This window comes from Prionailurus viverrinus, chromosome B3 (assembly GCF_022837055.1).
Source record: "Prionailurus viverrinus isolate Anna chromosome B3, UM_Priviv_1.0, whole genome shotgun sequence".
Lineage (NCBI taxonomy): Eukaryota > Metazoa > Chordata > Mammalia > Carnivora > Felidae > Prionailurus > Prionailurus viverrinus.
In genome coordinates, this window is record NC_062566.1 from 130193253 (window position 1) to 130220721 (window position 27469).

At 48.0% G+C, this 27469-nt stretch overlaps 1 protein-coding gene across 1 annotated transcript in view; it reads left to right on the forward strand.

The window, feature by feature from the left end:
- Nucleotides 1–27469, forward strand: part of DGLUCY (D-glutamate cyclase) — a 71805-nt gene that overhangs the window by 31823 nt on the left and 12513 nt on the right. The window contains 8 exon segments of the mRNA XM_047864091.1: nucleotides 2–31; nucleotides 4049–4202; nucleotides 5949–6147; nucleotides 9476–9623; nucleotides 10771–10893; nucleotides 14092–14295; nucleotides 20929–21189; nucleotides 24860–24959. Of these exon segments, the coding sequence (XP_047720047.1) occupies nucleotides 2–31; nucleotides 4049–4202; nucleotides 5949–6147; nucleotides 9476–9623; nucleotides 10771–10893; nucleotides 14092–14295; nucleotides 20929–21189; nucleotides 24860–24959 (1219 nt within the window).

Below are 27469 nucleotides of genomic sequence, written 5' to 3' on the forward strand. Positions count from 1 at the left end.
GACATCAGAAATATGTCCAGCGTGGCTGGGGGTAAGTAGTGATAGACGTTTAAAAAAAAAGAAAGAAAGAAAATCCCTAGAAATACCAGCGATGCAGGGCCCAGGAATTCCCGAAACTTGTAGCTTCTGCCTGGGAGACAGGAAGTAAGAGCAGGATGATATTTGCTCGTGTCCCTAATTAATGTTCCAGCAGGTCGGGCAGTTGGGCCAGACTCAGGCGTGAACACCTTACCAGATGGCTCCGGTACCACCGGTTCTGCTTGGTCAACCCAACTCCACCCGGGGGACCTGCCAATGGCCTCAGATGACGAAAGGGGTTTTCCCTCGGGGGGAAAAGCACCCCCAGATAACACTGCATTTTAATCTGGTTTTTGATTCAGACCACGTCTCCCTGTTTTGTTCCTCTCTGGGTGCACCGTCTCCCCAGTCTCTTCCAGGAGTGACACTCAAGGCTCTGAAAGGTCCTGCGAGAGAAAACAGCCATCAAAGTTGTCACTGACACAAGTCCCAGCAAAATTTCATGATACGAAAGACTTCCGGTTACCGGAATCGCCTAAGAGAAAAACCAGTAGCATGGTTTAAAGTGCTGGAGCAGGACAGTTTTCACTGTTTATTGACATATCTGGCCTCTGTGGCTATTTCTGGACCAACAGAATTCTCTATTATTGCATAACAAAGCACCCCAGACTCACCGGCTTAAGCGATATTCTGCGATGACGCTGGCCTTAGCGGGGGGGGGGGGGGGGGGGGGGGTTCTGCTTCACGTGGTACCATGTCTGCTGGGGCTGGACCATCCATGATGGCTTCTTCCTCACATGTCTGGAGTGTCTACTGGGAGGCCCAGAGCGCTTGGGGCCAGCCTAATGCTTCTCTCTTGCTAGGAAGCCTCGCCAGCAGTGGTAGCCAAACTGGAGGAGGAGCCGTAATGCCCAAGCACATATCAAACACCCGCTTGCGTCATACTTCCTACCGTCCCGTTGGCAAAGCAAGGCACGTGGCCAAGGACAGAGTCAACGGGGAAGGAGCCACTCAGGGCTGTGAGCCCTAGGGAGCGTGCTTTGTAGAGAGCCACCAGGGTCATAGTCTCCCCCAACCCTGTACATGACGTACCAGCAAACACCAGCTGAACCCCACTGCCTGCTAGCACCTCGGGGCTCCCAGAGGGCAGAGCGTACCAGTCCGGATGTAAGTCCCAGCTTGGCTCCTTCTGGCTGTAGCTGTGGGTAAGGTGTGTGACCTCTCTAAGCTCACCTGCACCCTGAAAGTAACAGTTCAGTCCTCCCTCAGGAGCTGTCGGGAGGGGTAACTGAGCTCGTGGGGGTAAGATGTACCATCCAAGTCAGCCGCTGTCATGGAATGTTCCGCAAGGAAAGAAGCTCATTCTGCAGAACAGCTGGAGCACCTCAGCTCGGGACTACGTCTTCCGGGGGTTTATATCAGATTAGGGACATTAGAGGTGCTTTTTTTTTTTTCCCTCTCCCGTCATTAAGTTAAAAAAAAAAAAAAAAGAATGGACAACTTTGCTTTGAGGTAAAAGGACTCGGAAGGCTCACTTTGTTTCTCCTCACAAAGAAAAAGCTGTCATGACCTTAGATGGAGCCGGAGAGACCCAGGAAACACAGGAATCAGTTCAGACCCTCCCCTCACTCATCCACCCCCCCCACCCCCAAAAGCCACCACTGAGCCCTCCATTGGTGTCTTGTTACTAATGGGAACAACTGGGGACTTGGTACCATCAGCAGTGGAGATGAACAAAATGAAAACACAGTGCCCTCTGAAGTGCGTTTAATTAAAAAGGAAACAAAGAAGCTTTGTGCTCATAATATTTGCGGTATTAAAAATCTCTGATTTGCGGTATTAAAAATCCAATTTGCTCTCACAACAGGCTTTGGAGGTAAGAAAGGAGGCGGCTAGGGAAAACCAGGCTTCTAGGCTGGCTGGATTCCCTTCCACCTCACTCCAGACTATTTTTGGAGACACGCTGGGCTTGCTCGAGACATGCAGTCAGCTTCCTTGGGCTTTCAGTAGCTGGGAGTGTCCAGCTCGTCCCCATTTTCAAAGTCTATAGCATTGGCAGGCACCGAGGGTTTGAGGCAATGAGTTCCAGGGTGTTAGAGCAGAAGCTGGTGCTAGAACTTTCCGTACGGATGGTTGCATCTGCTTGTATCCACTTCTTTCTACCATCCCTGAGGAGGAAGGTGCCGGAATGGGTGGTGGACCCATCCTACGAAGGTCTGATGCCTGCAGTCCAATGGTGACCCTAGAGGGACTCAGGGGTCTGCTGTCTCAGGCTTAAATCCTGGCTCTGCCATGCCCCAGCCGTGTGAAGTCACTTCATCTCTTTGAGCCTTGTTCTCCTTACGTATAAAATATAAGTGATTACATCTACAAATGACTTAGCACAGAGAGCTAAGGCAAATATCAGAGCTAAAGAGAAAATACTAGCAGACAGTATCGTTGTGGAAAAGAGATGCCCACATGTTGATACGGCAATCTAACATTTAGGAGAATTGTCACCAAGGTTATTTCTCCAAAAGCAGCATAATTATGTTTTTCTTTGGGATGGTGTGTTTAAAGGAAATAATCCCTTAAAAAAAAAACAAACCATAAGTTTTCTTGTTTGTTTTTTCCTCCAGTTACAGAATGATACCTGTTTATTACGTAAATTTTAGAATTGAGAAAAGCACAGAAGAGAACATTAAATATCACGCAATCTTGATACAGGAGATAACTGTGATTAACATGTAGATGTATTTCCTTCTAGTTATTTCTCTCATGAGCTGTATAAAAAGGAGAATATGCCCCAAATACGGTTTTGTTATCTAGTTTTGTTCCTTTAACCGTACGTTACAAACCATCATGAAATATTCCTTCAGTACCATAATTGTAAATGTCCATGCAAGAGCCCATATTCATGCCTCCAACCCCTACTTCCTGTACACCTGTGTGTTAGGTAATTAACACACAGGAATGAACTCCCAGAGTTCTCTTTGAGGCAGGTGTCATTACTGCCATCTCCTCCTTGGGAATACCAAGGCTCAGGGGCACACTGCCGGTCAGAGGCCGAATCGGGATTCAAACACAGGTTTGTTTAGCTGTCAAAGGACTTCCCATTCCAGAAGAGGGCTCCTTACCACAGGAGGTGGTGTCATGGCAAGTGGGGGGTCTTCCCCCATAGCTGAAGTAAAACTACCTCCTTGGAGGGGGAGTCAAGGATTCTGTGAGCCTGCTCAGTCAAGAATCTGCCCAGACAAAAGACATGAGCAGTGTCTTTCCCACAAAGGATACCCAAATGGCCAATAAAACCTATGAAAGTCACTCAACCGCATTGGTCTTCAGGGCAATGCAAATTAAAACCGCAGTGTGAGGCCACTACCCACCTGCCAGGGTGGATGGAATGGAAAAGATAGGCAACAGCAAGCACCGGAGAGGATAAGGAACAAGCAAGAACTTGCAATATAAATTGGTACAACCGCTTTGGAAACCGCTTAGCTGAACATGTATATACCCTGCAACCCTAGGGGTATGCCAGACAGAAATGCACCCCAACATGCGTGTATTAAAATGCTCATGGCAGCACCATTTATAATAACCCCAAACTGGAAGCCATTCAAATGTCCATCCACAACAGGATTGGGTAAATACATTGTGGTAATGAGTATATCACACAGCAATGAGAATGAACCAGCTGTTGTCAAACACAAAGGGATGGATGGATCTCCCGGACATACGATTGAGTGACAGAAGCCAGACTCAAAAGGCTCACATCGTATGATTCCATTATATGAAGAACAGGCAAAAGTAACCCATGGTGTTAGAAGTCACGGTAGCGGCCACCTTCGAGGCTGGGGTGATGAACTATAAGGGGCATAGAGGGATTCTGGAATGTTGATAATGTTGTTTCTTGACCTGGGTGTCAGTTACGTGTTCATCAAGTTGTACACTTAGGGGCATCTTTCTGCGCTGTGCTACGATAAAGAGTTAAAATTGAAAGGCTCTACCAAGAGGCAACCGACTATGCCTGTGTCCCTTCTCTCACCAAACTCAGGGCTCCAACCAGCCAGCATGGTGGTCCTGCACAGGTCCCTGGCTCCAGCCTTTGAAAAGTTCTGCCAAGCCAACAATGGCCCTCTGCCCCTACTGGGCCTTACTGAGCCAGGCAAGTGGACGTTGCCTACCCCGAACGCTGTTCTGGACACCAGGTAAAATGCTTGGGTTACCAGGGTTCAAGCTTGGGAGTGGCCACATGCAGCAGCCAGGTGTGTCTGTCAACGGGGACCTCTTTGTCCAGTCATGGGGATGCTCAGTACCTGGTACAAGGCCTCACCCATGACTCTTGCTCAGGGATGAGCTGTCCTCCCCTCCATTCCCATCCCTGTCCCTGTCCCTGCCCCTTGCCCTGGGAAAAATCTTGGGGATCACCAAGATAGTCCTGCCCTGGCTGCGGAAATGCCGCTGGCACCTCCCATCATCCACTTCCTCACCCAAGCCAGAAATCGGAAGCACTGGATGAAGAAGAAAGTAAAAACACTTGCACTACTGATACCTACCCAGGGAGAGCCGTTATTAACACTGTGGGTATGGGCCTACTGATTCTGCTTCCTCCATAGCATTCCAACGAGCCCACCTTTCTCCCACGACCCCAGCTCAGGCTCACATCTCTTCTGCTCGCCCACCTGAGTGACTTTTCCTAAATGCTAGGTCTGATCACATGACTCCCCCCTTTAAAATCTTCAGTGTCATGGAGCGCCTGAGTGGCTCAGTTGGGTAAGCATCCAACTTCGGCTCAGGTCATGATCTCATGGTTTGTCGGTTCAAGCCCTGCATCGGGCTCTGTGCTGTCAGCTCGGAGTCTAGAGCCTCCTACGGATTCTGTGTATCTTGGTCTCTCTGCCCTTCCCCTGCTCATGCTCTGTCTCTCTTCTCTCTTAAAAATAAATAAATAATTTAAAAAATAAAAATAAATAAATAAATAAATAAATAAACTCTTCAGTGCCTTCCCATGACTTGCACCTTGGCCTGATACCTGGTCACCTGTAGTGACCAGGCCCTGGCTCAGTGTCTCCCGTCCCCCATGACACTCCAGCCATCCCCAGCCATCTCCCCAGAAAGAAAGCTCCCCCAGAACATTCTGCTGCTACCATTTTGTGGACTCTGGGCTAGGAGAGTCCTTCAGAGACCCCACCCAGACCTGAGGTCAGCTCCTTCTGTTTTTTTCCTAGCACCCCCTAGGCTACCATCTTGGGGACGCTTAGAGCAGATCGCACGGTGTGTCACATGTTTGATGCCTCCATGCTGCTCACATACTGTTCCCTCTGCCTAGGATGTGCTTTCCCCCTTGTTCAGCTGGTGAACTCCTATGCATCCCTCAAGATCCAGCTCCAGCACCTTCCCCTTTGTGGGGGAGAATGAGTTCCTCCCTTCCGTGGGTCACTCCTCCACCCATACTGTTAACACTCACTGCTCTGTGTTGCAAGTATTTATTTTCAGTGCAGTCTCACTGCCAACGTAGGATTGCATACTTCTTATGGGCTGGGACGATGTCCTCTCTGTCACTGTTGTCCCATCACCTGGCTTGTGCTTGGCACAGAGGAATGGCTCAACAAAATAATTTTGGAGTGAATAAAGAACTGGCTTAAAACCATAATATTTTAATTCTACAGAAAAGTCTCTTTTTTTAAAAGATTTTTTTAAGCTTTTTTATTTATTTTTGAGAGAGAGCACAAGTGGGGGAAGAGCAGAGAGAGAGAGAGAGAGAGAGAGAATCCCAAGCAGGCTCCACACTGTCAGTGCAGAGTCCGACATGGGGCTCAAACTCATGAATCTGAGCTGAAAGCAAGAGTCGGAGGCCTAACCAACTGCGCCACCCAGGGACCCCATCCCCCATTCTTTTTAAAAATGCACGGTCAGGGGCCATCTTGATTCTGGAACTATGAGCTTCCCCCCAGGACAGGGTGTCCCTAGTTCCAGAAGTACGAGTTTGGTGCCCACAGAGGCAGCCTGACCTCATTGGAGGAATACTCAGAGCAGCTGAGGGACATGGTGACCTTCCTCCCGGACTGCAGCTCCTCCCTGGAAGCAGCCTTGGAGAAGGTGGGGCTCCCCAGAAGAGACTCTGTAGGGCATGGTCATGTGGGTGCGTACGAGGTAGCACACAATCTCCAAGGGCAGAATGACCTGAAAATGTGCATCACCTTGTATTTTCCTGTGGTGGGGAGAACATGCACTCAGGAGGTCAGAGACTAAAGTGACCTCAGCTCAGCCACTCTCTTGCTGTGCAACCCGACAAGCGGTTAACCTCTCTGAGCTTGTCCCCTCATCTGGAAAATGGAATGTCCAGCCTCCCTCGTGCCCACCTCTGGGATTGCTGTGAGCTCCCAGGGTGGCCTTGAGTGTGCAAGTCAAGCCCTTATAGACATTGTGGCAACCGTGTAAACCAAACCTGTCTGGAATTTGTCTGGCTCCTTTAACTTAGAGCATCTCAGTGAGCTTTTTGAAAATCCTCCTTGGCTCAAACTTCCTGGCATCGGGCAGAATGTGCCTGGCCAGGTAAATGCCCCGGGGATTTGTGGCAGGGCCTTGGCCAGCCTGTTGGCTGCCGGGTTATGTTTCTGTCAGGAAAGCTGGGTTCTGTTCTTGGCCAGCGGTGGCCCCTGGGGGTCGCCTCTCCTGGGACGTGCCCGCTGCTAGGGGTCACCTCCCTGCTGTGTCTCTGAAGTTCCATTCCAGCCACTGCTTGTCAAGGCAGGAGAACCAGATTCCCTCATTCCCCTGACCCCCCTCCAGGACATCGTGTGAATCAGCCCACGTCAACGGCTGGTCAGCCAGCATCAACGGCCGGCTGCAGGGTCCTCTATGGAGGACTTGGATGGCAGATTTTGTCTTGGGCTTCCGGACATTTATTGAAACTTGCCTGGTTTGGGCTCCTGCCAGAGAGGCCCGAGCTGCCTCCGATGAGAAACAACTTTCATGAGTGAAGCATGTGCCTGAGCAGTTTTCTTAAAGGTAGGCAAGGGCAGAGACAGAAGTACAGTCACTGGCAGGGGCCCTGGGGCAGAGGTGGCCCCCAAACACACCGCCCTTGGCAGCGGGTACATCATGGGCAGTCTGTCATTGAGATGAGGAAACTGAGGCCTGGAGAGAGAAAAGGACTCGCCCATATCCCGAAGCCAGACCGTACCCTAGGACTCCTGGCTCCCGTTTATGAAATGTCACTAGTAGAAGTGTGACGATTAAGGGATGCTTTGCACAGCATGTTCATCACTGCCATGGTCAGTGCTCAGGGGAGCCATGGTTTTCTCATGACAGCTCACTTACCAAATAACCTTCTGTTCAGTATGGTTGCCTCTGGCCCTTGGCTCCTGGGAGATACGGCCAGGCAGCCATATTGGATTCAGGTGGGGCCCTGAAGGGCAGCCTCGGGGAGCACTGCCTGTCCCCTGTGAAAGTCCCTGACGCATGTCCCTTCCCCAGTGCTGTGATTCAGACACCAACCAGGCAGGCACGCCAAGGTTTCATCCTGTGGCCACCAGGTACTGCCAGGGAGGAAAACTTGTCCCTTCTTCCCTTCTAGGCCCTTTGGCTGGTCTAACACTTAGATGGACAGGAGGTGGATTAACAGGAGAAAACTAAATTTAATGTCATACCTACAGGAGCCCCAAATATGTGAGGCTCAAAGAAGTGACCAAAACAGATAGCTTTTACACCTTTCAGACAAAGAAACAATGAATTTGTGAAGAATTGGTAAGACAAGTTTGAGCTTGGGGTAGTAAATTCACGAGGAAGTCACAAGGTTTGTTTACACAGCCCTCTCGGCCTTGATTTCCCATCTCTGGAGATAAAGATGCCTTCTACCCTCTTGGTACGGGGAGGGTCCCTTCACGTGGGAGGATTATTTCCTGCTTTTCAGCGGGGGGCTGGAAAGGGGTGTAGACTGTTTCTCTTGCACTGGCGGTTTCTCAAGTAACTTTAATTCAAAACAATCCATATGCCAAACTGGTGTATTTTGGGGTGGCATTTTCCCCCCTCAGTGCCAACAGCAAGCCCTTTGGGCAGCAGCCACGTCCCAGTGGATCATCATCCTGGCCACATCCTAAATCATTCATAAGCCCCACGGCAGCCACCAGAAACCATTCAGACCACAAACACCGCCACCAGTGAAAGTCACACAGGTCATTCTAAGGCAGGAGGAGTGAGGCAGGGCTCAGTGGGGCCCCCATCCCCAGTGTGGACTCACGAGGCAGAGCAGATCCCAATGCCTCCTGAGAGATCCCTTGTCCTTGGAACCCTCTGCCGCTGTCTTAGAGGTCTTCACCTGCGGTCCACGGACACCTAGAGGTCTGTGGAGAAAATTCAGAGGACCCATGAAATTGGATGGGGAAAAAAATTACATCTTTATTTTTATAGCTTCAGACTGAAACTGAGCATTTCCTTTGATTATGAACGCAGACAAGGAACTACAGTTGTATCAGCAGACCCTGTGATTTTGTGGCTGCCCAGAGAACTCCCAGATAGTTTCATGTCTCATGGCCAGTCTGATAGCACAAAAATATCCTATATGTTGATCACTACACCAAAATTATAATGGTAGGTCTGCTGTCTTGTTCCCCAAACTGTTAATGAAGGATACATATCGCTGCATCACATCTTTTCATAATTTGATAACTGCATGTGCAATATAATTGGTTCGCTTTGTAAACCTATGCGTTTCTTTTTCTGTAGTTAAAAACATTGCTTTAAGTGGGGGTCTGCAGCTGCTCCAAGCTACCAGAGCATCCACAGCACATACAAGGTTCTCTGTTTTAGACCAATAAATACCAGCAGGCTTTCTCATTTCTTTTTTTTTTTTAATTTTTTTTTTCAACGTTTTTTTTTTTATTTATTTTTGGGACAGAGAGAGACAGAGCATGAATGGGGGAGGGGCATAGAGAGAGGGAGACACAGAATCGTAAACAGGCTCCAGGCTCCGAGCCATCAGCCCAGAGCCTGACGCGGGGCTCGAACTCACCGACCGCGAGATGGTGACCTGGCTGAAGTCGGACGCTTAACCGACTGCGCCACCCAGGCGCCCCTATCATTTCTATGTCACATAAAAGTAGAAGCAACATGGGGCACCTGGGTGGCTCAGTTGGTTGGTTGAGCGTCCAACTCTTGATTTTGGCTCAGGTCATGATTTCACAGTGTTGCGGGTTCAAGCCCCCCATCTGGCTCTGCGTGGGTAGAGAGGAGCCTGCTTGGGATTCTCTCTCTCCCTCTCTCTCTCTCTGCCTCTCCCCTGCTGGCACTGTCTCTGTCACTAAATAATATAATATAATATAATATATCAGTCTTAAAAACAAACAAAAAGTAGAAGCTATAATTTTATAATAGCTGCTTGGATCCCCTCTTTCATTCAGCTGCTTTGAACTCCTGGTGTTCAGGCTTTCCATCTGTGTTAATTCTGTTTTTCAACTTGTTTTCCTTGATCTCTTTTCAGATGACAGCGCCTTGTGCCACCATTGCTGGCTTTTGCTGCCACCTGGTGGTCATAATGAGGCCCATCCCCAAGAACAAGCTGGAAGGGCTGGTGTGGGCCAGTTGCTCCCCAGGGAATAAGGGACATCCCATTCATATCGGCGACCCGGGTGAGTGTCCACTCTCATTCAGTATTCTGACAGCCACCACTGAACTTCAGCACGAGAAGACGGGAACCTACTATGTTCCCGAACTTCCCCGGCTTGTCCTCATCTTCCCAGGGGTCCGGGGCGTCCTGGACGAGGATCAGACTCCCGCAGCAGCTTTCGGGCTGGGTTTACAGAGGTCCCTCAGGTTTAAAGGTGTTGCCCTTGGCAGAATAGTCAGCCTCACCCATCATCTCCCATGAACTTAAGGTGAACCTGAAGGGTCAGGGGAAGCAGGTGGTAGAGAGTGACAGCACAGCTATGTGTCCCGGGACTTGAGCTGAGAGCAACCTCTAATCCAGGCTGTTGGTCAGCAGCGTATTTAGCAGGGGAAGGCTTTGTTCCAAATGGTCACTTCAACTGATCCCCAGGGTATTAAGTCAGTCTGAGAGTGAGTGAGCAGATCCAAAAGTGGCAGCTGTCCAGTCCTCTTTGTGGTTCTCAGAGGACCTGGTGAGAACCTGGGATTGGGTCTTGGGTGAGAGTCAAAGCTCAGTGTAACTGAATTTGCTCAGCTGTGTAAAACGAACCAGACAAAACCTACTTTCTCTAAAGATGCAATCAACAGCGGAGCCACCTTCCTCTTAGAAAGATGATCTCAGGACCCCCCAAAGCAAAGTGCATTGATGAATCATTGAATTGTCTTCTCATCGGTGGGCCTGAGTTGGCCCAACACATCCATCTTTGCTGTCCTCATGAGCCTTCTGATGCCAAACCATCAGTAAGGGTGCTGTTGGTGGTTAAGCAACAGAGTGTAGGTCTGCGTTATGTGACTCAGCTTGTACCAAGATAAATGTGGGCTCACAAATGCTGGCTTGGTTAGCAACCTGCACAAGGTGCTGGGCTAAGTGCACCCAAGGCTCCTCCAGCAATCAAACCAGGGGTTTGAGGTTCTGTGTTCAGAAACTGTGCTACTCAGAATGGGCTAGAAGTTAGCAAGTGCCCTGGGTTGTTAAAGTCCCAATTCCTTTTCTCCAGTACCATCGACAGCAATCCTAGGACCAGAGTTTGTCTGGGAGAAAGAAGCATAAACCACTCAATGTGTGTCAAACTTGGATGGGACCTACCAGGGCAGGATCCGATGGACTTCATTTTCTTTTTCCATTTGCAGAATGGTTGGGAATCAAAGATCTTTCTAGACCTGACTATGGGGAGCCTGTGGTGTGTCAGCCGGGGGACGTCCCAGTGTTCTGACCTTCTCCAATGACCAGCCTCGAAGCTGTCAGCAGCTGCAGTGTGTCTGGGCTTATGGGGCACAATCACCATGACCCACGATGGAAACCAGTGGGGCTGTAGTTCTTGAAAGCATAGACTCACAGTGCAGTGATTTAAGAAATAGAGTCATAATGGGCGCCTGGGTGACTCAGTCAGTTGAGTGTCCGACTTCGGCTCAGGTCACAATCTCACAGTTTGTGAGTCCGCGCGCTGCATTCGAGTCCTGCTCACGCTGACAGCGCAGAGGCAACTTTGGATCCTCTGTCCCCCTTTCCCTCTGCGCTTCCCCCCACTCATGCTCTCTCATAAATAAATAAACATTAAACACAAAAAAGAAACAGAGTCACAAAACAGAACACAAAGCATACAGATCTCACTGGCTTCCTTCTTCCCTTCCCAGGGCTGGGTCTCACCAGCAGCTCGTCTCTCAGCCAAAGGATGCTTTGATTAAAATATTTCTCACTGCAGAGGGCTCCCAGCCCATTGTGATAGAAAGACCAATATTTAGCTTGACTCTCTGAGACATTTTGAAGGTGGGTGGGGCTTGTGAAAACAAGAGCGAAGGCAAAAGCACAGCTAAACACACCATTCCACGTGGTGTTGGCAAGGTGCAGCGGGCCCCCCTCATCTTCAGTTCTGCCTCGGGAGGTTTGTTACCCACAGTCAACTGCAGTCAAGAAGCAGATGATCCTCCTTCCGACGAATCGTCAGAAGGTCAGTAGTGGCCTCCCACTCCATCACAATGCCTGCGGTCGCTCACCTCGCTTCATTCAGCTCTCACGCAGGCACGTTATCACCTCACATGGTCACAAGAGGAAGGGTGCGTACAGTACCGGAAGGTATTTTTAGAAAGGGAGACCACATTCACATAACTTTTATTATAGTATATTGTTATAATTGCTCTATTATTAGTTAGCCTTCTTAATCCTACTGTGCCTAATTTATAAACTAAACTTTATCATAGGGATGTACATATAGGGAAAAACATAGTCTGTAGGGTTCGGTGCTATCCGAGGTTTCCTGTCCATGGGGGTTCTTGGAACAGATCTTCATCCGGCAGGACTTCCGTATTTGAAAGTGATGTATATACAGTTTATTTTTCCCCAAGTGTAGGATGCTATTACAATGAAGCGACACACGAGGGCGCCCTAACTAGCTCACGGTAAGGTAGGGATGTGATAAAACATTAACTATTGCAGTCTATTTCATAGATAATGGAAAATTCTAGCCAGGTCAGCCACACTCACACTACAATCCATAGAATTTAGTGTTACTTTAATTGATTTTGAAATCATTCATATAAGTTTAGCTATCAGAATGGCCTCATGACAGGGGAAGATTAATATGGTGATGAGATCTGTGGAATTCTATTATCTAACATTAAATGTATTAGGCACCTGCTATGTACCAGATCTTGGGAATAAAATGGACCCAGATCTTGGGAATAAAATGCTGCATGAGACAAGATGCAGTTCTCAGGGAGTGTGTGGTCATTTCTGAGTGTGTGTGTGTGCTCATGTGTGTTCACACATCCACACACGTGCAGTAAATATTGTCTAGCACGGTGGCCTCACTCCTCTCTGCCACCAGCCACAGGGGACGCCCTGTTCTGCAGCAAACTCCAGCCCTTTAGCTCTGGCTGGAAATAGCCTTTCTGACTGTAAATGAGACCAAGTGACGTCATTGGCTTAGGGATGACCTTGAATATTTCTGACTTACAAAAGCCATGCTCAAACTTCAACATTTAAACTTCTCTCGGTGATAGCTACACACCTCACAGCTGGTGGGGAAAAACCCTGTGTCACCTTCTGAGCTGACTGTTCTGATGTGTACCTGGCATTAGAGTGATCAGTTTTAGATGCTGTCTAAGTGATTACATTCATCAAAATCCTTAGTCCTTGCCTGTCTAAAAATGAAGTTAGAATGCTTTCTGCAGTTATCAGTAGGTTTTCCTTCTGAAGTGTTGACTAACTTTGGACTTTTGTTAAATCTGAAAAAAAATGTGACTGTTTTCCGTGAAATTCGAAACATTTGTGCGTTGAGACACTCGAAGTCTGAGATAAGTAAACAATGGTCCCTCATCTCTGGGAGCACACAGCTGAGAAGTGGAAGCACTCTAGGATAATAATGACAGTGAAGAAAGCAGAAGACGTAAATGAAGGACAGGAGGTATTAAGCACCTAAATGAGCCAGGCACAAAAGCATAGGACGAGTAAGATACTGTGCCTGATTCAGTGAGTCAAACCATCACTTATTGAAGGTTTACTCTGAACCACTTCGAGAAAACACTTTCATGTGCATTTTCCAGTTCTGACAACAACCATCTGAGGCATTATCGTTATGATATAGTTGAAGAAACGTGTTTAGAGAAGATAAAGTCTCATCTCCAACTCTGTTTGGCACACTAAAGCCAGTTCTTTATAACTATACTAGAATGCCCGGGATTCACATTGCCCAGGATTTAGTGTGGGAGAGGTGTGTTGTTTTGTTTGTGTTTTGTTTTGAGGGAGGGAGGGTGCAAGAGAGAAGGTGTGAGTGGGAGAGTGGCAGAGGGAGAGAGAGAGAATCTTTTTTAAAAAATATTTTAAGTTTATTTATTTATTTTGAGAGAGAGGATGCAAGCAGGGGAGGGCCAGAAAGAGAGAGACTCTTAAGTAGGCTCCACGATCAGCACGGAGTCCAAGGTGGGGCTCAATATCGCCACCCTGGGATCATAACCTGAGCTGAAATCAGGAGCCAGACACTCAATGGACTGAGCCCTTTTTTTTGGAAGGGGGGGGGGGGAGTTTTTTAAAGAACAAAGTTAGCATATACCAAATCAAAATAAAAGTCCTATGGGAAAAATAGGAGGTATGTTCAGAGAGAACTATTCATTAGCAAAGTACAGAAAGATGGCTTCATGCATTGTAAGAGTTCAGTAAGTACTTTCAGATACCCGTGGGATAAATTGATGGAAATTCCTAGAGCCCTATCAGTAGCTATGGCTGTGCCTCCCTTCTCCCTTCTTCCATACCCAACTCATCTTCACTTTCCTAAAATTTGGAGGCACTTGATTTAGCCATAAGACAGTTTTTTCTGACTTGGTGCAAGAAGCCGTGAAGCACTGTTGGCAGAGTTGATGCATGGTGCCATCTTGCCCGTCCGACAGTGGGCTAGATGAGAATGAACTGAGTCTAATGAAGTGAGTGCATTCAGGCCCTCTTGTTGTGTGTTTTAGAGACCCCGCTGGCTTTCACCAGTGCACTGGGTTGCACAGTCATGACCAACCTGAAGAATACAGAGGCTCCACCCAGTTGTCTTACCCCTGAGGGAATTCCTGAGGTCCATCCCATTTCCCAAGATCCTTTGCACTACAGCATCGCATCGGCTTCAGCTGTTCAGAAGATTAGAGAACTAGAGACTATAATTGCCATAGACCCAGGTAAGAAACAAAGTGTTCACACCTTAATGACTTGGAGAAATTCATCATTGAAGTAATGGTCAGTGAAAAAGGCAGTATGCAAAGTATATGCATCTATAGTATGAATTTTTTATGAAAAGAAGAATTTATTCCTCTTTATTTAACTAGCACTATCAAAGAGAAGAAGTTGCTGTTTTACCAAGAAAGTAGGCATAGCCTTGGGGCACCTGGGTGGCTCAGTCGATTAAGCGTCCAACTTTGGCTGAGGTCATGATCTCACGATTCGTGAGTTCAAGCCCCACATCGGGCTCTGTGCTGACAGCTCGGACCCTGGAGCCTGCTTCAAATTCTGTATCTCCCTCTCTCTCTGACCCTACCTTGCTCATTCTCTCTCTCTCTCTCTCTCTCTCTGTCTCAAAACTAAATAAATATTTTTAAAAATTTAGGGGCACCTGGGTGGCTCAGTCGGTTAAGCATCTGACTTTGGCTCAGACTGATCTCATCGTTTGTGAGTTTAAGCCCCATATCGGGCTCTGTGCTGACAGCTCAGAGCCTGGAACCTACTTCAGATTCTGTGTCTCCCTCTCTCTCTGACCCTCTCCTGCTCACACTCTGTGTCTCTCTCTCTCTCAAAACTAAATAAACATTAAAAAATTAAAAAAAATTTTAAACAGATATTCAGAATCCAAACTCTTTTTTTTTCCAAACTCTTTAAAAAGTTACTTGAGAGTCATTAAGATACTTGTTTGAGTCGTCTTTCCCCTCCACCTCCACCTACATATACAAGGGTCAGCTGCCTAAATTCCCTCTTTGCCTCTACTGAGCATTCCCACAGTGTGATTTTTTATTTTATTTTATTTTATTTTATTTTTTAACATTTATTTATTTTTGAGACAGAGAGAGACAGAGCATGAACCGGTGAGGGTCAGAGAGAGGGAGACACAGGATATGAAACAGGCTCCAGGCTCTGAGCTGTCAGCACAGAGCCCAACGCGGGGCTCAAACTCACGGACCGTGAGAGCATGACCTGAGCCGAAGTCGGCCGCTTAACTGACTGAACCACCCAGGCACCCCCACAGTGTGATTTTTTAAAAATGTTTATACTGTGTATGAGTACCCCCAAAATGCACCAAAATTCTAATGTTGATGATCTCTGGGTAGTTCGACTATGAATAATTTTGGGGGTTTTTATTTATGTTTTTTTTCCCCAAAATTGTCAACACTAAAGATAAGAGGGACTTTGGAAGGTGAGCTCATTAATTGGGCACATTGCCAGCAGGACTCAGTTGGGACCGGGTAGGTAAGAAAAGAGGGAGTGTGGTTCCTAGGTAGTCAACTGGCACCATTTAAACAAGTCACCCCTGGGTTTCAGTGTCCCTAATCCCATCTTTTTGTGCCATTGCCCTGAGGTTGGGTGCAGAATAGGCTGTGCTGGGCAACAGAGGTGGGGGCGGGGGTGGGGGCTGGGTTGCCACTCACTTGCAGATGCTGGTAGGGCAGGACCCTGCAAGAGGCAGCCTCACAAGAGTTTGGAAGCAACACGTATATTGTATATTGAGTCTCAGAGAAAGGACATTCCTTCTATGGCTTGCGACCTGCTGGCTTTCTAGACATGAGATCCACTAGGGGTCTTCTGGTTGCAAGGAGGAGGAGGTTGGCTGTAAGCCAGTCGAGGGGCTTTTCTCTTTCCCCTGCAGCACCATTTGTTAAGAGCCAATGTCTAATTTTTAAACATATGGCCAGCAGAGGGCGCTGATGTGCATAGAAATTCCATCAATTTGCTAGCTAGTGCTCCCCAGAGAATTAAGGTGCAGCCTTCCCAGCTGCTCTCCCCGTATGTTAAAAGCTTTGACACATTTCAGGGCGCCTGGGTGGCTCAGTTGATTAAGCCATTAAGCGTGATCTCATGGTTTGTGGGTTTGAGCCCTACATCCAGCTCTGTGCTGACAGTGCGAATCCTGCTTGGGATTCTCTCTCCTCCTCTCTGCCCCTCCTCTGTGTTCTTTTTCTCTCAAAATAAATAATTTTTTTAAATTTTTTTTTCAACGTTTTTATTTATTTTTGGGACAGAGAGAGACAGAGCATGAACGGGGGAGGGGCAGAGAGAGAGGGAGACACAGAATCGGAAACAAGCTCCAGGCTCCGAGCCATCAGCCCAGAGCCTGACGCGGGGCTCGAACTCACGGACCGCGAGATCGTGACCTGGCTGAAGTCGGACGCTTAACCGACTGCGCCACCCAGGCGCCCCAATAATTTTTTTTTAATTTAAAAGCTTTGACACATTTCATCTTATTGAATTCTTCCAGTGACCCTATGAGACAGCTATTATTAACTTTAACAGATGAGGAAACTGAGGCATATAAGGTTAAGAAACTTGCCCAAGTCCACCTAGCTAGCAGATGGTCGGGGCAGATATTGAATCCACGCTAACAGACTCCAAAGCCCACGATCAACAAATGTTGCATAAATTGGAATCTGAGTTTAAGTCGTATATCATGGTCCCACTGGGCCAGTTAAAACAGTGCCCTGGTCTCTCCTGGCTCACACCCCATTTCTTCCGCACCTTCTCATGGGCTGTAATTCTAGACTTGGGAGCTCTTTGTACTTTGAATATCTGGAGAAGGCATATAGTGGTCTCCCTGCTGGCCCATCTGATCCCTGTTTCCTAAGCAGATACCTGGATTGATGGTGGTGGGGCCCCTGTGGAGAGCAGAGGGGTAAGGTCAGCCTGCAGACATCGACCCTCCTGGCCAAAGTCCCAGCACCTAGACAGAGCTGATGACAGTAACATCAGTACAGAGAGCAGCAGCTGGGCAGAGTCATAGAGCAGCCAACCAGGGTGCCTTTTTATGTTAAATAATACTGTGGCCAAGAATCAAATAGTTCCAGGACCAGTAACCAGCCTTAAAAATGTCTGGTGCCTGGGTGGCTCAGTCAGTTGAGTGTCTATTGATTTCAGCTCAGGTCATGGTCCCAGAGCTGTAGGATTGAGTCCAATGTTGGACTTCTCGTGGAGCATGGAGCCTGCTTAAGATTCTCTCCCTCTCTCCCTCTGCCCCTCTCCCCAGCTCATGCTCTCTCTTTCTCTCTAAAATTAAAAAAAAAAGAAAGTCTTCTCTCTTCCCTGGGTTTGAGATCAAAGGTCTACAGTAGCAAAATTTCCTTCAAAACCACAGGGCATAGCTTTTTGATTTTTTGTATGTCTGTTAGGTTGTTCGTTCATTCATTCATTCATTGGTTCTGCAAAGAGTATGGTTTCTTTTACATATAAACCCACAGTAAATTTGAGATCTATACCTATCACAGGTGCACCTTTAAGGACATATGCATATACGGAGTTGAATGCTTATGGCTATATACATATATATATATAGAGAGAGAGAGAGAGAGAGAGAGAGAGCACCTCTTACATAGTTGATCTCCTAGGTGGATTTTTTTTTTTTAATTTCTGCAATACTTTCTCCCTCACAAACATTCTTATCCAGGCTATATCTCTTCCACTCAGCACAAGGGTCATAAGGGAAGATGAATTATTAACTCTGCCATTAGCTCAGATAAAAAAGTAACTAGGAAGCAAATTTACTGTAGACCCAGCACACCCTAACTTACTAAGAATGACCTAGGAGGTCATCCACAAAGCCCCCCTTCGGTGCTTAGTCAGACTGTGTCAAGGTTTGAAGCATGAGGCTTGGGGGAAAGGCAGATTCATGACTGTCCGGATGTGCCAATACGGTCTATTAAGGAACATCTTTAATCCCCAAGAACAATAGATGCTTTTGATTCCTACTATATTACATAAGCAGATACAAGATTAATGGTGGTATACTGAGCATTACTCACTATTAGAGTCACTCAGTCATTTTTGAGACGACGTTGGCTTGCATTTGAGGTGCCTGGAGAATATGAAGGAACACAGGGTTCATAGCGACGATGCTTCTCTCATAATAAAATCATCACAAATGATGAAATCATACACTGCTCTAAATTTGACAAAGTTCTCTCTCCTCCTCTCACTTTTGTTATCACATCCTATGAAATAGGTTACATTCCAATTCTTTCTTTAAAAATGTTCTTCTTGGGGCGCCTGGGTGGCTCAGTCGGTTGGGCGTCCGACTTCAGCTCAGGTCACGATCTCACGGTCTGTGAGTTCGAGCCCCACGTCGGGCTCTGGGCTGATGGCTCAGAGCCTGGAGTCTGCTTCCGATTCTGTGTCTCCCTCTCTCTCTGCCCCTCCCCCGTTCATGCTGTGTCTCTCTCTGTCTCAAAAATAAAATAAACGTTAAAAAAAAATTTTTTTTTAAATGTTCTTCTTTCCTTCCACCAACAGCAGTTCATACTCGTTGGAGAAGCATCAGAAAATATATGAACGTAAACAGGCAGTAAAGATGACCAGAATCAGGGCATCTGGGTGGCTCAGTCGGTTTGTGAGATCGAGACCCCCGACTCAGGCTCTGTGCTGACAGTGCAGAGCCTGCTTGGGGTTCTCTCTTTCCCTCTCTCTCTCTGCCCCTTCTCTGCTCTCTCTCTCTCTCTCAAAAGAAATAAATAAACATTAAAAAAATTACCAAAATCTCATCCCAATTAACCATTATCAGCCGTTCAATATTTGCCCTTAAGGTCTTTTACTTCAGTCTTAAACCTGTAAGACTGAAGAAATATATATAGAGAAAGAATATATATATATATATATATATATATATATATATATATATATATTATATATATATAGAGAGAGAGAGAGAGAAAGAATATATATATAGAAAGAATATATATAGAAAGAATATATATATTCTTTCTGTATATGTAAACAAATTGTAAATATATTTTTCCTTTTATATTGCAAACATCCTTCCATGTCATTAGCTTTCTACAACATCCTTTCTAATGTTTGCCTAGAATTCCATTTGAGGAATGTGCCACCATTTATATTATTATCCTGTCACTTGGCACCACAAACAAGGCTGTGATGAATGCCTTCTGACTATGTGTGTGGACCCCCCCCACAATCACTTTATGAGGGTAAATTCCTAAACGTGAATTGCTGATGCCACTAGAATGTGCCAATCTAAGGTCAAAGTGCCCTCCAGACAAATGTTCAGTTGGCACTCCTACTGGAGGTATGTGAAGGGCCCTTTCCCTGCACCCTCCTCCACCTGGACCCCCCCCCCCATGCTCCACTAGGAAACTGAGGTCCAGAGCAATCCAGGGATGAGGCCAAGGTCACACAGCTACCATGTTCCGACACCTGGGCTTGAATATAAGTTTCCGGATTCTAAGTCTGGAACTGTCCCCCCACAACAGAAAGCCCAACCCTGTGTCCCTTCATGTTCTCCAGGCAGCTCAAGGCCGAGCTGACCTCCTCTGGCTGCATCCCTCAGCCCACCTCTCGTTTCAGCCACAGCTTGTGGGGGAAGTTCTGAGCCACATCCTGCCTTCACGGGGCGCAGATATGATCTGGGGTGCCCTGAATACGGACAGGGTCATGATGAAATTCGTGACAGGCCCTGGGAGGCTGTGCTGCCCAGTTGGGACCAGGTTGACAGTCACCAGTAGGCATCACAGCAGATGCCGTTGGTGCCCCACCTGTCTCCCCTGCCCCCAGGGGTTCACCTGCTGCTGCAGTGGGGGGTTCCCAATGGGACAGCTCACCCACTTAGGCTCACAACTCTCTGTCCTCCACCTGAGCATGTCCTTGTAGCTCCAGACCCAGCACAGCAGGCACAGCCCCAGGTGATGGGGAGTTTATGTCCTGATGGGTAACCTGCACCCAGCAGGGGACAGGGGCAGGTGCCTCAATGCCCAGTCTCCCTGTCCTCTAGCAGGACAGTCCTGAGGTGTGTACCCCACGGTTTCCTAGAGCATCTCCAGCGGGATCAGGCCCCAGCTGCCTTTGGGGTTGATTTGCTCACTCACGCATTCTTTAGCGGCTTTTCTCCCTTTTTTCACACTTCTTCCATCTTCGGACTTCATATTCCTGGGCTGACTTCCCACTGAAATCCCTGCCCCCAAGTCCGTGTCTCAGGGCCTTCTTCTGGTGACTCCCCGATGAGGGCAGCCCCATTGCCTCTCTTCCTTTGACGTTCTTGTACGAGTTAGGATTTGCTAAGACCACGATAATAAATTGACCCCAAGATGCTTTCCTCAAATACAGTACAAGCGTGTGGCTCTCACGCAACTATCCAGAGCAGCCTTCCCAGGTGAGTGTTCGGGTTCAGCAGGAAGGGAGACCTGCCCCCACCAGAAGCTCTGCCATCACACCCCGTGACCCCCAGCAGGCGCTGGTTGTCGCACCCCAGCACCCGAGAAGGGGGGTAGGCAAGGAGGTGTGTGGCAGGCCCAGAGGGGGTGCACATGACTTCCATTCACATTCCCTTTGACCCTCTCCGAATGCTGCAGAGAGAACCCAGTCCTTTGCCCTCCCCCTCCCCCACCCCCACTAACTGGAATTGCTGCTGGGCAGAGGTTGACCGGCTACCCTTTGTGAGAGGGGACAGAGGAGAAGGCATTCCAGGGAACTACCAGCCGTCTCTGCCACACCCCTCAAATCCACATGAGAAACAAAAGGAAATAAAAAACCAAACCGCTGTTTGCATAAGTTTCGACTCAAAACACAATGACATTATTTTATGATTTTTTTTTTCCAAATAATTTTAGGCCGCTGGAGGATTGGACACCTGCTCTGTAAAGGTGAGCTGCTGAGGGCCTCCCTGTCACTGTCCCACGCCCGCTCGGTGCTCGTCACCACTGGCTTCCCCACTCACTTCAACCATGAGCCCCCAGAAGAGACAGACGGCCCATCAGGAGCCATTGCTCTGGCTGCCTGCCTACAGGCCTTGGAGAAGGAGGTCTCTGTGATCGTTGACCTGAGAGCTTCGGGTTTGTTCAAGAATCTTGTTGAAGATGCCGTTGAGCAAGGTGAGCAGCGAGATGAAGGCAGTCCATTTCCCCGAGGGGACCTCCGCGGGCAGAGGGGGGGGGGGTCAGCGTGTGTGGAACTCCTGCCCAGCACCCAGCACAGGGCTGTGCACTGGGCAGGGGCGTTTGTCGTAACGCTCAGAACAACTCTCTGGTATAAGCAGCATTATATCCATGTTTTATGGATGAAGAGGCTGAGCCTCTGAGAAGTCCAGGTGATTTCCCCGGATGGGAATGGTGAACTGGGGTGTGAACCCCGGTCCTTCAGGCTCCAGGTCCCAAGGTCCCACTGTGCACCTGCTCCCCTCCCTACAAGAGCCCTGGTGACCTGAAGAGGACTCAACAACCCTGGCCAGCCCTGGACCCCCGCCCCCCAGTCAGAGGCAGGATAGTCAAGAACAGAGTGGCCGAAGGGCTCAGGTGGCAGAGTCCCTCCGGGGGCCGCATGGGTGGGGATGCCCCATGCCGCACAGGTTCCCAGAGCACCCAGGTGGCACGAGAGCTGCAAACAGCGCTGGGGTGAGGCTGTGCTGCTGATGTCTGTGCACCACGATCGGCCCGGGGGGCACTGTGACCAAGTCTCTTCACCTGTCCTCCCTCCCACAGGTGGTGTTTGGGCATCAGCTGGGAGCCTGGTGCTCTACCCTGCTTCCCATTGCCTACCTCTCTGTGTTCTTTAGAGACACATTTTTTCCCTTTAGCCTCTAAAAAGGGCTTCAATGAAGCTCTTCGTGAAGATGAAAAAATTCTGGAGAGGGATGGTGGGGTGCTCGTCAAACAATGTTGCGAATGTATTCGATGCCGGGCAGATGCACACGTAGAAATGGCTAAGAGAGTAAACTTTACATTATGTATTTTACCAAAATTACAACGTTTTAAAAGTTTTTAAAAGAGAGCAAGTTGGAGCCTTGGGGTGAGAAATCTATTAGCCACACAAATGGAGAAGTCGAGGAGACAGATCTACGAGTCAAGGTCAGGAGAGCAGTCTGGGCTGGAAAGATAAATCGGAGAGCAGTTGGCATATTGATGGTCTTTTAAGTCCAGACACAGAGTGAGATCACCGAGGGAATACGAGACGGAGAAAAGGGCCCAGGATTGCCCCCCTGGGATGCTCCCCAGGGAGAGGCTGAGGAGAAGAGGGGGAGCCAGCAGGGAGATGGAGAAGGGAGTAGCTGCCCTGAGGACAGAGGAAAACTTACCGACTGTGTTGTCAACACAGAGAAGGGACGGGCCGCAGTGGCAGCCACCGCCAACAGGCTGGCAGTCTTTTTTCCATCTGACAGCCGGGTCCGGTATTTTTAGCCGCGCGCGTTCCCAGAAGCAGGTCTGCTCTCTGCTCACCTGCTCGCTCGCTCCAACTCCGGCGGCACAAGAGCTCAGAACTGGGGCTCGCTCAGCCGGGCGGGTTAGCAGGTGGAATCTACTGTGTTAGGTTGTGCAGAAATTTCATTACATGTGGACGAGGAAAGCAAAAGAGATTTGGCCCTTTTGATGAAAACTATTTCGGTTCTTTTTATAACCAAAGGCTGCACATGTTTAAAGAAGAAAGAGCTTAGTCAATTCTTCCCTGTCTTGAGCGTAAATGGACCAAACTGATAAACTGGTTCTTCGTAGCTCAGATGCAGGTTCTCATCTTGCCCTGACATTCCTTTGCAGGGGCTCTTTCTGTGTGCCCCCCTCTTGGAAGTATGTTATGTGCCCCGCCCTGTTTGGCCCCTGGTACCCCTTCTTACGGGAATCCTGTATCCTTGATCCAACGTCAAGAAAGTAAGAAACCACCAGCCTTAACTTAGCACCTACTATGCACCAGCCTCCCCCAGCTCAGTGCTTGGCACATATCCTATCACTGCATCCACAGCACTCCTGGGGGCAGGGAGCATGATTAACCCCATTCGCAGAGGAGGAAACCACAACTAAGGGAATTTCTGTGACTTGTCCAAGATCACACAGCTAGGAATGTAGCTTCCCACCCAGGGGTGTTTTAGTCAGTCTTCGTGCCGGGCCACCAGGCTGCTCCTCACAGCACAGAAAGGGGCTGGATCTTTCAGCCTGCTGTGACCACCCCCCGCACCCCCCTCCCTGCCTGTTCCCTGGCCTGCCCCATGTAGAATGTGCTCAGTGAGTTTCCCTTAGTGGACTGACTGCCCTCCTCTTGTCTTTCCCCCTTAGACATGGGGTGGGGCTAGGGAGAGAGGTTGGAGGGAGGCCCTTTAGGGTCTCTGACAATGATTCTGGCCCCTCCACCCACTGTGGCAGTTCCCAAAGGGCTTGGGGCAACAACACAGTGAAGCTGGGCCATCCCGAATCCACATTTGTTATACAAGCACATGGTCGTAACATAGACCTTACCTGGGCTGGGTTTATGTGAGGGGTGTGAGGGGCTGATGACGGAGATTATGACACCCCCTCTGGTCCACGGAGCAGTCTGGGGGGTCCTGCAGAACCAGTGGGATCATGAGCGCTGGGTCCGATCCCTGTCGCAGGCCCTCTGTTAGGCGTCTCAAGCTCTGCGGGGAGACCTCATCCTGGGCCAGTGAAGGCGCGTGGATTCCACCCCAAACTGCTGTGAGGTCTTAGTTAAAGAAAATCAAGTCAATTTTATTTTTATTTATTTATTTTTTAAGAAAGATTGAACTAGTTTCAATCTATCCCAGGAAGGAGACTATTTTTTTTTTTTTAATGTTTACTTATTTGTTGAGATTCAGAGAGAGACAGAGCTCGAGCCGGGGAGAGGCAGAGAAAGAAAGAGACACAGAATCCGATGCAGGCTCTAGGCTCTGAGCTGTCAGCACAGAGCCTGAAGCGGGGCTAGAACTCACGAAACCATGAGATCACGATCAGAGCAGAAACCAAGGGTCAGGTGCTTAACCGACTGAGCCACCAGCTGCCCCAAGTCAGTTTTATTTTAATTTGGAATTTGTGTGTGCTTCCCATGTATTCTACAATAATATGTATTATTATTGTAATTAGAAAAGGTGCCTTTTTTGAGAGTCACACTCACTTTTGGAAATCACTTTACTATCAGTAGCTAACTCCAGGCCCACACTCTGGGACCTCTCTTCTGTTGTTCTCGAACTTCCCCAAGGGTGTGCAGGGAGGGGAGGGGGGGGAGCAGATGAGAACTTAGGGTGGAAACTGAGGTCGTGACACTGACCTCCACGTTCAGCTTTGCCTAAGTTATTTAGCATCTCTGAGCCTCAGTTTTCCTCTTCTATAAAACGGGATTCATAAGGTTCTTATCACATAGAATTGTTGTGCCAGTTAAACGAAAGCATGCATGTCACATACTTAGTGGAGAGCTGCCTCCCTGTCACCTGGGCACCTAAATATGTCCTCAGCGCTCACAAGGACAGTGAGCCAGAATAGGCCTCCGATCACATGGTGTTATGGACATCTCCATGCAGCCTATTTGCTAGCCCACAATATTGGTGCCACTAGCCCAGTTCCACTCAGGGTCACACACTCCACCAGCCCCGGGGTTTACTCACGACTAAAAGGAAGCAAGTATTTTTGCATCCAGGTCTTGGCTTTCCTAACAAAGTATTCTACAGGGTAGGTGCTGCTCACCCATGATGATGATCCTCTCCAAAGAAGCTTTTGAAAAGCCAACGTGAATTTCCAAAATGCAGCACTAGGGCTGATGCGTCCACCCTCTGCCTTTACTTTCAAGGGGTCCTGAAGACACAGATCCCCATATTAACTCTCCAAGGTGAATCAGCGGGAGCTGTTCAGGCATTTCTCTGCAAAGATGGGGACCCCAAGTCACCCAGGCATGTATGTCACCTCCCAGTGTGAGTGGTGGTGGTGGAAAAGCCCACACGCTATTAACTTTGACAACTCCAGAGAGGACAGAACCTCGGGGTTCTGATGGGCCAGGCTGGAGGGTCTCAAGCTGTACTGGGGGCTTCGCACAGGGTCTCTGGGAGTGGCAGGTCCCTGAGAGATGGCATGTCTTCTCCGTAGAGGGAGACAATAGGACAATTATAAAAAACAAAACCTTAACAGTTTCTCAAACTGGGTCATGACCCATCAGAGGGCAGTGAATCATTCCAGTGGGGGTAACCAGCACCTTTGGAAGGTGAAATAGAAATAGAAATACCATTGTATGTTTTAAGTCATCATGTTAAGTACTGTCATGAAACTTTATGCAAGTGTGTGTGCCTTTTTAATGTTTATTTTTGAGAGACAGAGACAGAGTGTGAGTGGGGGAGGGGCAGGGAGAGAGGGAGACACAGAATCCGAAGCAGGTTCCAGGCTCTGAACTGTCAGCATAGAGCACGACGCGGGTCTCAAACTCACAAACTGTGAGATCATGACCTGAGCCAAAGTCAGACGCTTAACTGACTGAGCCACCCAGGTGCCCCCAAGTATGTGTATTTTTTTTTACTGTGTGTTATGATCAAACATTTTGAAAAATATTTTTATTGTAGGTAGGGATGAATTTCAGATCTTATAATTTTTAATACTGTGTTCTGCAAACGTTTTTGACAAAAGTAATACATACTACATTTTGCATTGCAAAACAGTACACACGCATGCACACACAACTAGAACAGAAGATTCAAAAAACAGTATTTTCTGACATTTTCTATTCCAGTCTGTTCTATTCTGTTCTTCGGTGTTCTATTTTACTTTTCTGGAAATGCTGACGTGGCCTAATTTATTTCACAACCCACTAATGAGTGTCCCATTAGAACTTAAAACACTGACTTAATAGGCCTGGAGGGCATAGCTTTACTGCACGTCACAGCAGAATTTGGTGATCATAATGACAACCCTGAGTCACCAATGAAAAGTTCAATCATGGAGCTGATATGCTATTTAAAGCTGCAAGAACATGTATGGTTCATATTAGAGATGTTTCTATTCTGCAAACAGTTGGCATATAAACAAAGCTCCGGAACTCCGGGGAGAAGCTGGAACATTCTCTTGTGTGGGATCCCCGATGGCAGTTAACACAGGTGCTGCTCTGTTTGCTGAGCGGAGAGAGGTGGAGAGAGGGTTCTGCTCTCTTTGGAGAAGATGCATTAACTCTTTCCAGGGAACAGGCTTCCCAGGAGTGGATTACTTCCCACTGTAGCTAAATGGACCCTGCAGGCCTAGAAAAAAAAAAAAATCAATCCACCTTCATGAGGTATATAACTGAATTCTCCTGGGGGGAAGATCCAGAAATGGTGTTCTCCCTGCAGAATAGAGAATGTATTAATCTCAATTGGAGGTCTTGTTGTAAACAGCTTTTTCAACGACATTGATACAGATCTAGAGGAAATCCAGGGTCAAAGCTCTTTCCTCCTGGGGCGCCTGGGTGGCTTAGTCAGTTAAGCGTCCGACCCTTGGTTTCAACTCAAGTCATGATGTCACCGTTCGTGGGTTTGAGCCCTGCATCAGGCTCCACACTGACAGCGCAGAGACCTCTTGGGATTCTCTGTCTCCCTCTCTCTCTCTCTGCCCTTTCCTGCTCACTCTCTCTGCCTCTCTCTCAAAATAAATAAATAAACTTTAAAAAAAAAAAAAAAGCTCCTTCCTTTTGTTGATTCTGCTTCTCAGTGGTTGCCTTTTTCTGCCGTGGACATGTAGCCTCAGGATTACATTCCAAAACCTACCCGGTGACCTATTCATCCAGGCATATATGATGTCACCACATTATGCATAACCAGAGGGCACAGACCAGGCATAAAGATTTTGTTTTTTAAAAACATGTACAGGGGCACCTGGGTGGCTCAGTCGGTTAAGCGTCCGACTTCAGCTCAGGTCATGATGTCGCAGACTGTGAGTTCAAGCCCCACATCGGGCTCTGTGCTGACAGCTCAGAGCCTGGAGCCTGCTTCGGATTCTGTGTCTCCCTCTCTCTGCCCTTTCCCTGCTCTCTCTCTGTCTCTGTCTCTCAAAAATAAATAAACATTAAAAAATTGTTTTAATAAAATAGAATAAATAAAAACATGTACAGAAAAAGCATTCAGAGCTTAGTGTTTTTTTTTTTACTGTAGCAAAATATGCATAACATAAATGTTGCCACTTTAACCATTTTAAGTGTGCAGTTCAGTGGCATTAAGGTGTATTCGCATTGTCGTGTGTCCATCTCCAGGACCTTTTCATCTCCCAAACGGCAATGCTGTCCCCATTAAACAGTGACTTTCCATCCCCCACCCCGACCCTTCTACTTCCTGTCTCTATGAATCAACTGCTCTAGTACCTCAGAAAGGTGAGATCCTACAGTATTCGTTCTTCTGTGATTGGCTGATTTCGGTCGGCAAATTATCCACAAGTTTCATCCGTGTTG